Source organism: Apis mellifera, linkage group LG13, assembly GCF_003254395.2.
Source record: "Apis mellifera strain DH4 linkage group LG13, Amel_HAv3.1, whole genome shotgun sequence".
NCBI lineage: Eukaryota > Metazoa > Arthropoda > Insecta > Hymenoptera > Apidae > Apis > Apis mellifera.
This window is the reverse complement of record NC_037650.1, coordinates 472,807-485,372: the sequence shown is the minus strand read 5'-3', so window position 1 is coordinate 485,372 and position 12,566 is coordinate 472,807. Positions and strand designations below refer to the sequence as shown.

Here is a 12,566-nt window from a genome sequence, read left to right as displayed (position 1 = left end):
TTATACTCGATACACGATCAAATTTATTTCCTCAAAATCTAAAACTTCTTAACTGAAAATTTCCCTCTTCGCGGAATAAAATTTGTTTAAACGATTCAACGTTTTGTTGCCTCTCCTTATAAATATCCAGAGACGATACGTGTCTATTAAACGCGTTTTCGAGTTAAGAGAATTCATACGAGGTATGAAAGAAGCGGGATCGAAAAGGGAAAAAATAAAGAAGAAGAACGATTCGTGATCGAATCCGCGAGAAGCAGTAAAAAGCTGTCAGCGTCAGGATTCGCGTAGAAAATACCCGAAGCATTGAACGAGAATGACAAATTCGTCAATACCGTTCTTGCATCGACAATCGGGTTCTCAAAAATTCTTTATTTTTAAGTATTCCGCTTTTCGTTCCGGGGCGAGACGCTCTTGAAAGCTTGTCATCGAGGGGATCTTTAAATTTAAACGGAATCGTCCTCGATCCCATCCCAGGGATCCGCCATTTTTCTATAATAGGATAGAAACGCTCGACATTGTCTACGAAATGCCACGGTTATTTCGAGATTGTCAAACCTCGTGCGAATAAAGGGCGAAGAAAAAATAGAAGGAAACGTAACCATCGAATCGATCCAGAATATAATGAAAATACCAGATTTGTAAATTACAGAAAAAAAAGAAGAAAAAAAGGTATTAATGAATCGTTAATGGATGCATGATTTAACAGTGGAATTTTATTGGCTTCGCGTGGTCAAAATAGTTTTTAGAATTGGCTAAAATCGATGCGATATTCAAGATTTTTTTAACAATGGCCCAATAGTGCTTCAAATAATAGAGAGTCTGTTGTATAAACACATCGTTTTTATTTGTCTATATTTTTTTCGCGTGTTTCGTCCAATATAAATCTACAATATTTTCGGTTACAGATGTTCAAAAATTTAAGTGGAAAATTCCATGAGCCAAAATAAGAAATTTGCCTTTTAAAAATCGATAAAAATATTTTTGGATATTCAACTTTGCAAGCGCTTTATACTTTGTAAATAATGAATTTTCAATGAGTTTGTCCAATAAAAATTGAGAATATTTTAAAACGTTTCTACGTGCATTCATTGCATTAATCTAAAGAGTTTTAATATATTCACAAGTTTGGAGGATCGATTCAATCAAATAAAAAGTTTATATAAAAATGTTGATTGAAATTTATGGTATATATTATGATAGAACTATTATTTTTATTATATTTTATTTTTATACAAATCTTAATTGATTATCATTTAATAAAGAAAATTTATTAACACAACATTCTATTATATAAAATTTTTTATAATACACAATTGTTTAATATTTTTGCAATAAGTGAAATGTAAAATAAAACTGTATAAAAATTTATCTGTTTAATCACATGCAATTATATTTTAGTTTATTGTAATGAAAAATAGAATGAAATATAAATAAAATTTATCGAATCTAAATTTTCATCTATTTCTCGCTCTATTTCTAATTTTAGATGAAATTTATGATATATTATTCGAATAATATCCTTTCTAGTTTACTTTAGTGATAACGTCGGATATAAATTAAACATTGAAGCATCGAACGCATTTGAGCATCAATAATCGGAAATTTATGATATTTAGAGGCGTTGACAAATTGGAATAACTGCTTTCCACATATCGATTGCACCCTAAAAGCTGAAGGTATGGATCAAGTATAAATTTTCGTAAAATTCGGATAATAAATTCTTTCATATAGGAAAGGAAAAATAATTTTGAAATTATAAAATGCAAAATATCATGCAAGTATATGAATTTACTTACCAACCAGCAAGCTATTTTTAGAAATCGAGATTTTAGTTAAGAATATTTACAACTTCCTCTATAAAATAACGCGATATTACGGTTAAAAAAAAGAGAAGATTAAGTAAATAAGTCTTGAGCAAACTTTGGTAAATAGTAGATATTTAAAAAGAATATAATGAGTTTATAAGGTATTTAATGAAGGTTTTCTATCGACATTAATAACGATTATCGATTAAATATTGACAAGAAAATCGATAATTAAAAATGGCTTTTCGAAGAAACAAAAGAGGATAAATAACGATGTCTATTATAATAAAAATTACAGGAAAGATAGAAATCATAGAAAAGATCGTGTAATTAAAAACATTTTTCTATCGTAGTATCAGTAAACAGAAGCTTTCTTAAATTATCGCAGATGATTGCAAAGATAACCTCAAAATCGTGCGAAATCCATTATCTATTACCTTAATAATCACACCGTAAAATATCTTTCCTTCTGATTTCGTAAAACGGGAAAATTACAGCAGAATCACTATCAAATTGCGCGATGCACAACCCAAACTCGGTTCTTATCGGCCAAAGTAGCGATACAAACAATCGTTTCTCGTGTATAATCCAGTTCGAAGCAATGTAATGGTGGCCCTTTTGCGGTTCGAAGATAATTGGCACGAGCTCCATCTAGAAAGAAAGAGAGAGAGAGAGAGAGAGAGAGAGAGAGAGAGAGAGAGAGAGAGAGAGAGAGAGAGAGAGAGAGAGAGAGAGAGAGAGAGAGAGAGAGACGTATGACGCGATAATCTAAAAAACGCGATAAATTGATGCCTAAGAATAAGGGAAGGGCAAGGGAAAGGGACTATGACATCGGAGGGGTTCGATAAGGTCGGTTAAAAAGAGGGTTGAGGGGAAAAATGAGCGAGGAAGACGATGCAAACGGGTTGTCGGAAGCGTCAAGTGGGGTTTCGGGTGAGAGACGACCAAGAGAGGGTGAGAGTGTCGGGCAGGATTCGCGGTGATGGTGGGGAGGGCTCGGGTATATGGAGTGCAGGTATGGTGGCGCTGGGAACGGGCGCGGGACGAAGAGAGGGAATCCGGTGGATACGAACTTGGATAGCGAACGGTGGTTCAGTTTGCTTTCGTTGATCGTGGAGGAAGGTTGGTAACGGTGCGCCATCTGGTGGATCGTACCAGTTTTAACGCACGTTGCGATTCTTCCTCTCGATATATTCGAGATCACGATCGATCTTCCATTTTCCAGAGGCAACGACGTGGTGAACGTAGTCGTGGATTACCGTGTGCCAACGACACAGTGTGTGAATGTGATCGTGATACGAATGAAGATCAGTTAGTGACTAAGAAGTGCACTCTACTGTGAGTAAAGTGTCAAATGCCAGCGGATCATGAATACGATGATACGAAACTGGATTCTCTGCACCCTTTTTCTACTGGGATACATTCAAGGTTAGTGCAAATTCGTTTTTATTCGCCAATCGGCAAACACGTGTGCCGTATCATTAATATGTCCTTAAAAAAATCGAGTCATTCGCGATTTATTTTTTACAAGACAAAACATTGAATAGTTTTCGATTTCGACCTATCGATTTAACATCTTTATTGCATCGATATCCAAGGAGCGTTAGATTATTATTCGTACATTTCATATCCAATATTTAGTAAAGCGATTGTAGGTGACCACTGGGATTACACGATAAGAAATTGTTTCTGTTTATATGCATGTTTAATATTATTTTTTTTAATATTTATAATTGTGTAAATATACATATGATGTGTGACCACGTGCGTTATCTCGTCAATATTATATGGAGCAATGTTTCATTTCTAACCATCCAACGTTTTTCGTGATTGGTCTTCAAATAAGTTGCGTGTTCCCTGTAAATGAGTTTAAATCTTTCGAGGAGTATTGGTCACGCATTTGCGAAACGCTTCGCGATAGAACGCATAGAGGGAAACTTCTTCGATAACATAATCAACGCTTCTTCGCTTTTTGAAATTTTTATTTTTTTCATATTTCACAAAATTGATTACTTCTTTGTGTTATGTTGTGATATCCCTTTTAATTCGTCTTTTATATTGGATATTCGTACATGTTATTAACTCTCGCGTCCTAATTTTATTGGAATAATTTGATTTGATAAATTTTGAAAATAGAAAAACAAAAAAACATGTTTTTTTTTATTTTATTTTTGTTTCACGTGCAACGTTTTGAAATTTTATTTCGCGTTCGAACATTTTAAACTAATGGAATGTGTCGATTGTTAAATTAATTTTTAGATTCTTTTTTTTTTATTTTTATCTTGCGATCACGTAAAAATGAAAAAATTTTTTCTTTCTTTGGTGTTAAGGGAATCCTATCGGCATACGTTAAATAGAACTTTGAAATTGATTTTCTATTCGGAAGAAGAAGCGACCGTAACGAGTTCATTAATCCTTTCACATTAAACTGCAACATGATATAATTAAAGAGATATCAACGTAGAAACCGCGTGTAGAAACATAAAATTTTTCGCAATAATTATACACGTTTTTTATGCTCTCTTTATGATTAAGAATATCGAAGACAACTCATCAGGATTCGTAAATTGTTTTTTGTTAACGAAGAACTAGACGTAGTTATTTTCATAATGCTAATTTATTTTTTTGAACAAATGGAGGCAATTTTGAAATAATTATGAAATCACTTGTAGATCTCATGTAGATTCTTGCTAACTTTAATTACTCTTTCTCTTTTTCTCTTCTGTATATTAATTTAATTTTATTTAATTGAAAAGGTGAATTTTTTTTTAGAATTAATATTCTTTCATATATTGAAATTGCAGAATTTTTCATTTACATGCACTATCTGATAATCGACACGATATTTTAGAGGATTCGACATTGAAACGGAACTATCCTCTTTAGATCGCCGGATATGGTGGATGCATTTTATAGCTCAGATTCGATCATTTTATCTAAAATAGCATTCCATATCTCCACTAAAAATCATTTAACTTTCTTGAATTTACTTGTAAATTATTTGTAACACGATAATTAATAATTAATAATTCTATCTATTCTATTTTTTTGCATTTTGCACGATTTGAATGTTTATTTTTTCTCATATATGTATAAAAGAATTATTTCCATTAATATCAATATGTTGTTAGGATACCTATATATGGTTTTATTTTATGGATTTATTCACGTAATTCGGTGGTCGTTGATAGAACCGAATATCAAAAATAAACGAATCGATGATTTGACACGTGTTCATACATAAAATATATTTGTAATATTACACAAGACAATAAAACAAATGATTTACTCATTGTAATGCAAATAGACTTAGCATACATCACAATGATGCGATTAATTCATATGTTTAAGAATATATGATAAAAATACAGAAATAGTAAAAAAATCTGAATAAATTGAAAGAAGTTACACTGTGAAATTATACGGTTAAAGTTATTTATTGAATATTCAGAAGAATATTCAGAATATTAATCTGAATTTAACTTTTTGCAAATAATAATTATAGATATTTATTTGCTGCGAATAATGCTTCTAAGTATTTGATAAAAATATGCTTAAATTGGAATATTTCGTTTTGGAGCATTCCATCTTTTCAAAAGGATTAAAATTATTTCAAAATGTTTATGAGACAAATTCATAAATCATTTGAAGAACATGTAATCTTAAGAATTTATTTATCTGATTGTTCTGATGAATTGGATCTTAAATAGTACATTTAAATTGCAAGATAATTGTAATATACACATGTATTATTTCCATATTCTATACAATTCTCTATGTTTTGAATTTTTAAGAATCAATTGCCTGCATTTTTTATTTTCAGATTATTTTTTGTTTCAAAACGCCAATAGGAACCATTATTTCTTCTTATATTCTTTTTATATATTGTGTATTAATCCTTAATGTCCTTAATATCTGAGTTTAGTTTGTGCATGTAAATATTGTTGTGGAACATGCTTTTTTTCTAGGCTAGTAAACGTAAATAATTAAATCGATTTAATTTAAAATAAATTAATAATACAATTTAAATACAAATTGATAGATCGTTATGAATTAATTTCTGATATTTGTTCTATAAAATTTGTTCCATAATAATAGTAATAGACTAATATGATGATACAAGAACGTAGTACCAATACAAATTACCACATAATATATCTAATTTGTTCTTGAAAGAATTATCTATAACGAAAACTCTTTTTAGTTCAATTATGCCAGGGATTGATGATATAAAAAACATTACATTTTTAATGTAAAATACATATCACAGAATAAATTTTACTTAACCCAGAATGAGAGACATTGACTATAAACAATCTACATATATATCTAGTGTCATCATCCGACTGTTCATGGACGATATATGTACACTGTCTGCAGACAATATCATGTGTCACATCTAACAATAAACATGTTTCTGAATGAGATTGTTGTTGCGATTTATGAGACATATCTCTGTTTTTCTATTCTATAGATTTTTAATTGAAGTTCTTTTTAGGGAATTAAAAATAATGTCAAAATTCCAAAATATAAAGAATTGTTTCAAAGATAGAAAGAAGAGATACTAACTTTCATGCAGGAATTTCTATTTCTTTTGAGATTAGCTAACATTGAAATATTCGTTTAATATTTCAGTGAATTTTTATTTGCACGTTGCTTCATCATTTTTCCCCTTTGTCTGGATATGACATTACAAATAAATCGTTTTTTTAAACATTCTTTAATGTTTAAAAAAACAAATACAATTTGTTATGTTTAAATTGCATTAAATTCTCTTCAATATTATTCAATATTTAATAGAAATATCATTAAACGTCCAAACGAGATTTCCAAATCCAAAAAGAAAATATTATTTTGAGTTTCATCAAAACGAAGTAGAATTTAACATGATGACCTAAATTTTTGGACAAAGTTCTTGCTTCTTGTCCTTTCGTTTTGATAAATTTTCTGATATGTTATTTTTTGTGTTACATTTTATTCAATATAATCTCAGTAACGAAATGAGAAACTAGAACTATGAATCTCTCTGAAAAAGTAGTGCAAGATTGTTTTATATCTATCTTTTTCTTTCTATTTATTCTATTTAAACGAATTTGTTCATTGATTTTTTAACATAATTCATGAAATATGGAATCTTAAGTTCTTTGAATCGAGATAAAAAAATTGAATAGATGTTTCCATCATTGCCATTTGTTAAATTTATCAGATAATTAAATTTATAACAACGATTTAGAGGTTATTCAATTAAAATATTGTCTTATTTTGGGAGACGATATTTTGATTCAAATATTTTGTATTTTAAATATGACAAATTAATTACTAATAATTAAAATTTGTGAGAAATTCTAATTTTTTAAATTTATTTAAAAAATACAAAATTGAATTTTGCAATTTTCATTTATTTTCAGGAAATTTATACTTATGGATTTTTAATTGAAATTATTTGTTAGATCCAATTACAATTATTATTTTTCTAAATAAATTCTACTTCTGCAAATTTATTTAAAATAAAATTATATAAAAAGAAATATCTTATTCAAAAAAGATTAAATCATAAATCCAGACCGATCTACTGAAAATCTGCATAAATTGCATAATTTAAAACTTTGTATTTGTTGAGCAAATAAGGAATCAGCAAAATAATGATTTAAACCTCATAATTGGTACTACGTAATGTTTAATAAGTGAGTTTAAAAAGATTTAAAATTTCTGTAATTTCATATGATCTACGTATCCGAGTTTGAAGAAAATCCCTGATGTTGAAATTGAAAAGATCGATTTTGCGTAGATTAATCCAATTTCGCAATTTTTTATCAAATGTATCGCTTTTTATGCTCAATACAAAACATACAGCCTCTAATCAAAAAATTAAAACTCACAATTTTCAACATTTTTCGTGTTTTCAATAAAATTCTTAATTTCCATTAAAATACACACACACACACACACACACACACACACACGTGTATATATACATTAATAATTTGTGTTTCTTCATTTTACTTTGATTCTTTTCAGCATGCTTTGTATGCATGAATGTTTTTTGTGAAAGATTCAATTTTTTTTTAATTAGCTAATGTAGTAGCGTGCAATTGTTTACAAGAGTTTTAAATATACTACAAACATTTTCAATCGGATTCATATTGGAAAAATTGTTTGATCATAGAAATATATTAAAAGAAATAATAAAAATAATAAAATATTATCGTAAATATTATCGTAATATGAAAATTATTATGTATTTAATATATTAATTATATTAAAATTTACAATAAAATTAAATTTCACTTGAATTAAATTTTACTAAAGACAGGGAAAATTTTGAAAAATTATTATTACAGCCAGGGGCTGTAATAATTTAGTTAATTAATACATTGTTCAAAAAACGAAACGCATGAAACGAAAGAAATTTGATATCTCTCACACATTTTAACAATTATAAAATAATATCAAATGATCAAAAAAAAAAAAAAATCATTATGATATTTCATTTTATGAAATTTTAAACATTTTAGTCTATGGTTGTAAGTACTGGCGCAATTGTAGAAAAATATGGCGAAAAAACAGTTTAACATTGTGCTGAGGATTTTTCTGTGATATCTGGTGCAATCGTAAAACTTTCGCTTATCCGCACTGCGAATAGAAGGTCCAAGAAATGCCACCGACTGCATGAATCTTGGTTAATTGAAGATTAACTTTTCTTTCTTTTTCTCCAGAAATATTACTTAGAACGACAAAGATTCGAAACTAACGAGAAAACTAATTAACTATAAGAAAAAGTATTCATCGATAAAGATAGGGAAGCTTCTTTTTCTTTATTTTCTGTGTATACATTGGGATTTTATAATATTTCGTTGATAGACAAATATTAAAGAAAATAATTATTAGTATCTTTGCAACTATTATTTAATGTAGAAACCTATATTTATTTTAATTTAATCCTTATATTCTTCTTTTACATTTACTTTGGACGAAAAGGGAATTATTAGTTAGGAAACAACTTTATTTTTATTTGGAAAAATACACATACATTGATCATAATATACAACGTAAATATAATGTAAATATATCATATCTAAGAAATTAAAAAAAATTTCTACGAAATATTTATTACGATATAATAAATATAAATATTTTAAAATCAGATACAATGAAAATTTTTTGACTTCATAAAAATTGCTCAAATTGTTATAAAAGATTAAATACATTCGAAATCTATTTTTTTTTCTGCTACAAACATATTTCATTGTAAAATTATATAGAATAATATTGATTTTATTAGAGGTTCTAATTTATTATTTTCCATTAATTAATTAAATCCAAGTATATAATGTTTCATCATTTGATGTAGAAATGAAATGTGGATAAAAAGAACGCTGATTCGAAAAATAACTATTTATAATGTACTTGAGAACAAATTTTAATCAAAAACGCTTTGACGTTTTAATTTCACGTTTTTGATATCTACTCCACCGAATAATCAAATCAACTATGGCAAAGTAAAATTGAATGAATTAGCAAATATTTACACTCGAAAACAATTTAAACAGAAAACTTGTTAATCGTATTTATATAGTATTTTACATAGAGATCTATGTGATTAGACATTCGATTAAATAATTTAATAATTTCGCTTTTATGCTCGACCAATATTTTTATCGCCAAAAAATAGTCAACCGGAGATTCCACGAACGTTTCTTATCTTTCCAGCCATTTCGCGTGTCTCATTTCTCTTATCTATCTTTTCCTTTCTCTTCTACCGTCCACTCCACTCCCTTTCTCACGTGAAAACTGTCCCCACGGCTTATTCCAAGTCCGAAATAAAATTTCTTTTCGCTTGTGTTTGAGAATCGGTCGAAACCAATCACGGAATATTGCCGCCTCGAAGTAAGCTTCGCATCGAGACAATAAGCGGCAATCAGCAATAAGCAACCGAATCGCCTGCTTGCAAAACACGCTTGCAACGATATCATCGATACGAATACAGAAAGTTGAAAAATCTTGATATTATATGAAAATTCGTGTTGGCTCGATACATTTTATAACGAAGATTTAACGAAAATGAATTTTTTAATGTTAATACGATGTTATATTTAAGAAAGAAAAAGGCATTGATATTTGATTATTGAAAAAGTAAAATATAATGCATTTATTTTCTACATATTCGCGAAATTTTTTTCTATTTTTAAATAGATATAACTTTGTAATAGCGCGAGTGAAGTAAAACTTTTCATAAAAAATGTTTCATTTTTAACTTTCATCACTTTGTTATAAAAAAATTTCTAGGGAAATGCACGAGAAAAAAATGCTGAAATTTTTGTATTTTATATATAACTTTACTCATGCTTTACATTTTTGTTAAAGAATTAGATGAATTAAGTTAAATAATTCATATTAAAATTTCTACTTTATGCAAATAATATTATTCATTGATATAAGATTTTTCTTATTTATATATATTTTTAATTCTTGAAAAACAATGAAATTTTTATATTATTTATTTATTAAAATACGAAAGAGAGAATATAAAGAATATCGTCGAAAAAATTTTACCAAAGTTTCTCGTTATATGAATGAATCAAATTTTTAAAAACATTTTGTTTGAATACACACACAAAAAAAATAACACGAAAAAATTATTATAAAAAAAAAGTAATTATAGAAATGATTTAAAACTTTGCGATATTATCTAGATATGAAAAAAGGATTAAAAATAGAAGCAAGGTCATTGCTATTACAGGTCGAGGATCGAATCGATAGAAGACATATCGTATAAAAGTTTAAATATTGTCAATTGAGAATCCTCATAAAGTTAATGGATCGAGTATTCTTAAGTTAATGGATCGAGTATTCTTCTTCCTTCGTATCCAATTAGATAATTGACTTCTAGGTTGAATGCACATCCGTTGGGATTCATTTTTATTTTTATTTTTTTTTCCTTTTTTAGAAAAGATAAGCAATTAGATTGTCCATTAATTAGATTGTCTATTTGATCGTACGTTTAATCGTTACCAGTAATTTAATAATTTGTTAAATAAACGGTGATCCAATAATGGATTACTCAAATATCGAGATCGAATGTATATTCGTATGATAGATTTAAATTTTCCGTGAAAATGAAATGTTTATGCAAAAGTAAAGTATTATATCGTAATTATATGAAAAAATAATTTCATCCATCGTAAAATTATAAAATAATAATTAAAATTAAAATAATTCTTATCGTCTATTCAATTTGTACGACTGGTAACGTCTTTACGGCGATTACAAAGGGGATGAAATTGCTCGAAAATCTCGAGGAAACTAGATTAAGGTCGCGCCAATTGGACGGTCCTTGTCCGGTGAATACAATTGGGAAACAAAAGAGGTGCAAGAACGCGGTGACCTTGGAACATTTTAATTAACTTTTTTAATTTAGAGACTACAATGTAATACATGTTGTTTCCTCTTCCGTGCAAAAATATTGCAAAAATATCTTTTTGTCAGTCATTAGATATTTGGAGCGGAACTAATGCGTTCCAAAGACAGGCGTTATTCGAAAGAAATCTTATTTCCAAGTTATTTTCGAGCGAAATTAAATTGAACTTCTATTCTCTTTGAAATCGTTGCAGAGAAACCTATAAAAAACAGGAAGTTTAGTTGGAAGTTTATAACTCTGTAATTAATAAACTTATTTAACCATATTTTTACGACGAATAAAAGAATAAAAAAAATCATATACACAATTAAAAATTTTATTTAATTATAGTTAAAGTAACGATCTCTTGCTTTATTCGGAGGTACTGACATATATGCAGTTTTCATTTAAAATTAAAATTATTTTGAATTTGGTAAAAAACAAAATTAACAATGACAATATGGAAAATAATAAAGTTCTCTCAACTACTCATTTATTTTGAAAATGGCTCACATTATATTCTTCCTAAACTATATTGTATACACAAAATTTTTTCTTCGCCTGTTGTTAATTGTAGATATTACTAACAATGTGAATAAACCAAAGTATACCGGTTTCAAGTTGTAATAAAATTACGCATAGTCTTATTTAAAACTAAATAAGAAATCGAAAATTTTTGAAATATAATAATACTAATAAATATTAAAATAAATATAAATTCTATTTTTTCTGTTATCGATATTTAAATTTTATTTTAATATTATTATTTCTTACAAAGAAATTTTTTTTAAACGCAGAAAGAAGGCTCTTTGAATAGACACGAGCCGAGAAACAGAGAGTTGGCATAATTTGGAGACCAAGAGTACACGTGAACGTTTCTAAAGAAGAAATTCAGGTCGTAAGGGATTGTCGAGGGCGGTTGAAAATTCGCGTTTCTATAAAGAAAGGACAGCGGTAGAGCGAGGTGAGGTAGTCTTACTTTAATAGAATGTAATGTTCGATGGGATCGTGATTGCCTTCTTAAGAGACACAACTTGGCAATGGTACAAAAATAGGTTTTACATTCTTCGGGCATGCTGCCGCCTTTAATAATCGGTTTAATTCGTTGCGATATACCTTGGAATCACGGATATTATCTCCGTTTCCGGCTTTTTCTTATTCCATTCCGCGTATTTAATTTGAAGGACATTAAATTTTAGTACTGTACTGCAACCCAAATTCAAGATAATTAGGGAGATCGTTTCAATAAAGAAATTTTTGGAGACTATCAGGGAAATAACACAATAATCGAGGTAATAGATAAGGAACGATTTTTTCGATATATTTGAGTAAGTTCTAAATTACTTTTTCTAGTAGTTTTCTTA

General features: G+C 28.3%; 1 protein-coding gene and 1 long non-coding RNA gene across 6 annotated transcripts in view; one reads left to right on the top strand and one right to left on the bottom strand.

The window, feature by feature from the left end:
* LOC102656601 overlaps positions 1-12,566 on the bottom strand; it is a 391,711-nt gene that overhangs the window by 57,962 nt on the left and 321,183 nt on the right. The window lies entirely within an intron of this gene.
* The window catches only part of LOC409257, a 410,704-nt gene continuing 400,983 nt past the window's right edge, over positions 2,846-12,566 (top strand). For 2 of the 3 annotated variants that reach the window (XM_026444609.1, XM_026444607.1), the window contains exon 1: positions 2,898-3,233. In XM_026444609.1, coding sequence (XP_026300394.1) covers positions 3,173-3,233 — 61 coding nt within the window. In that variant the 5' untranslated portion in view covers positions 2,898-3,172. Of the gene's footprint in view, positions 3,234-12,566 lie in introns of all 3 variants that reach the window. The other variant, XM_026444608.1, reaches the window with a different exon arrangement.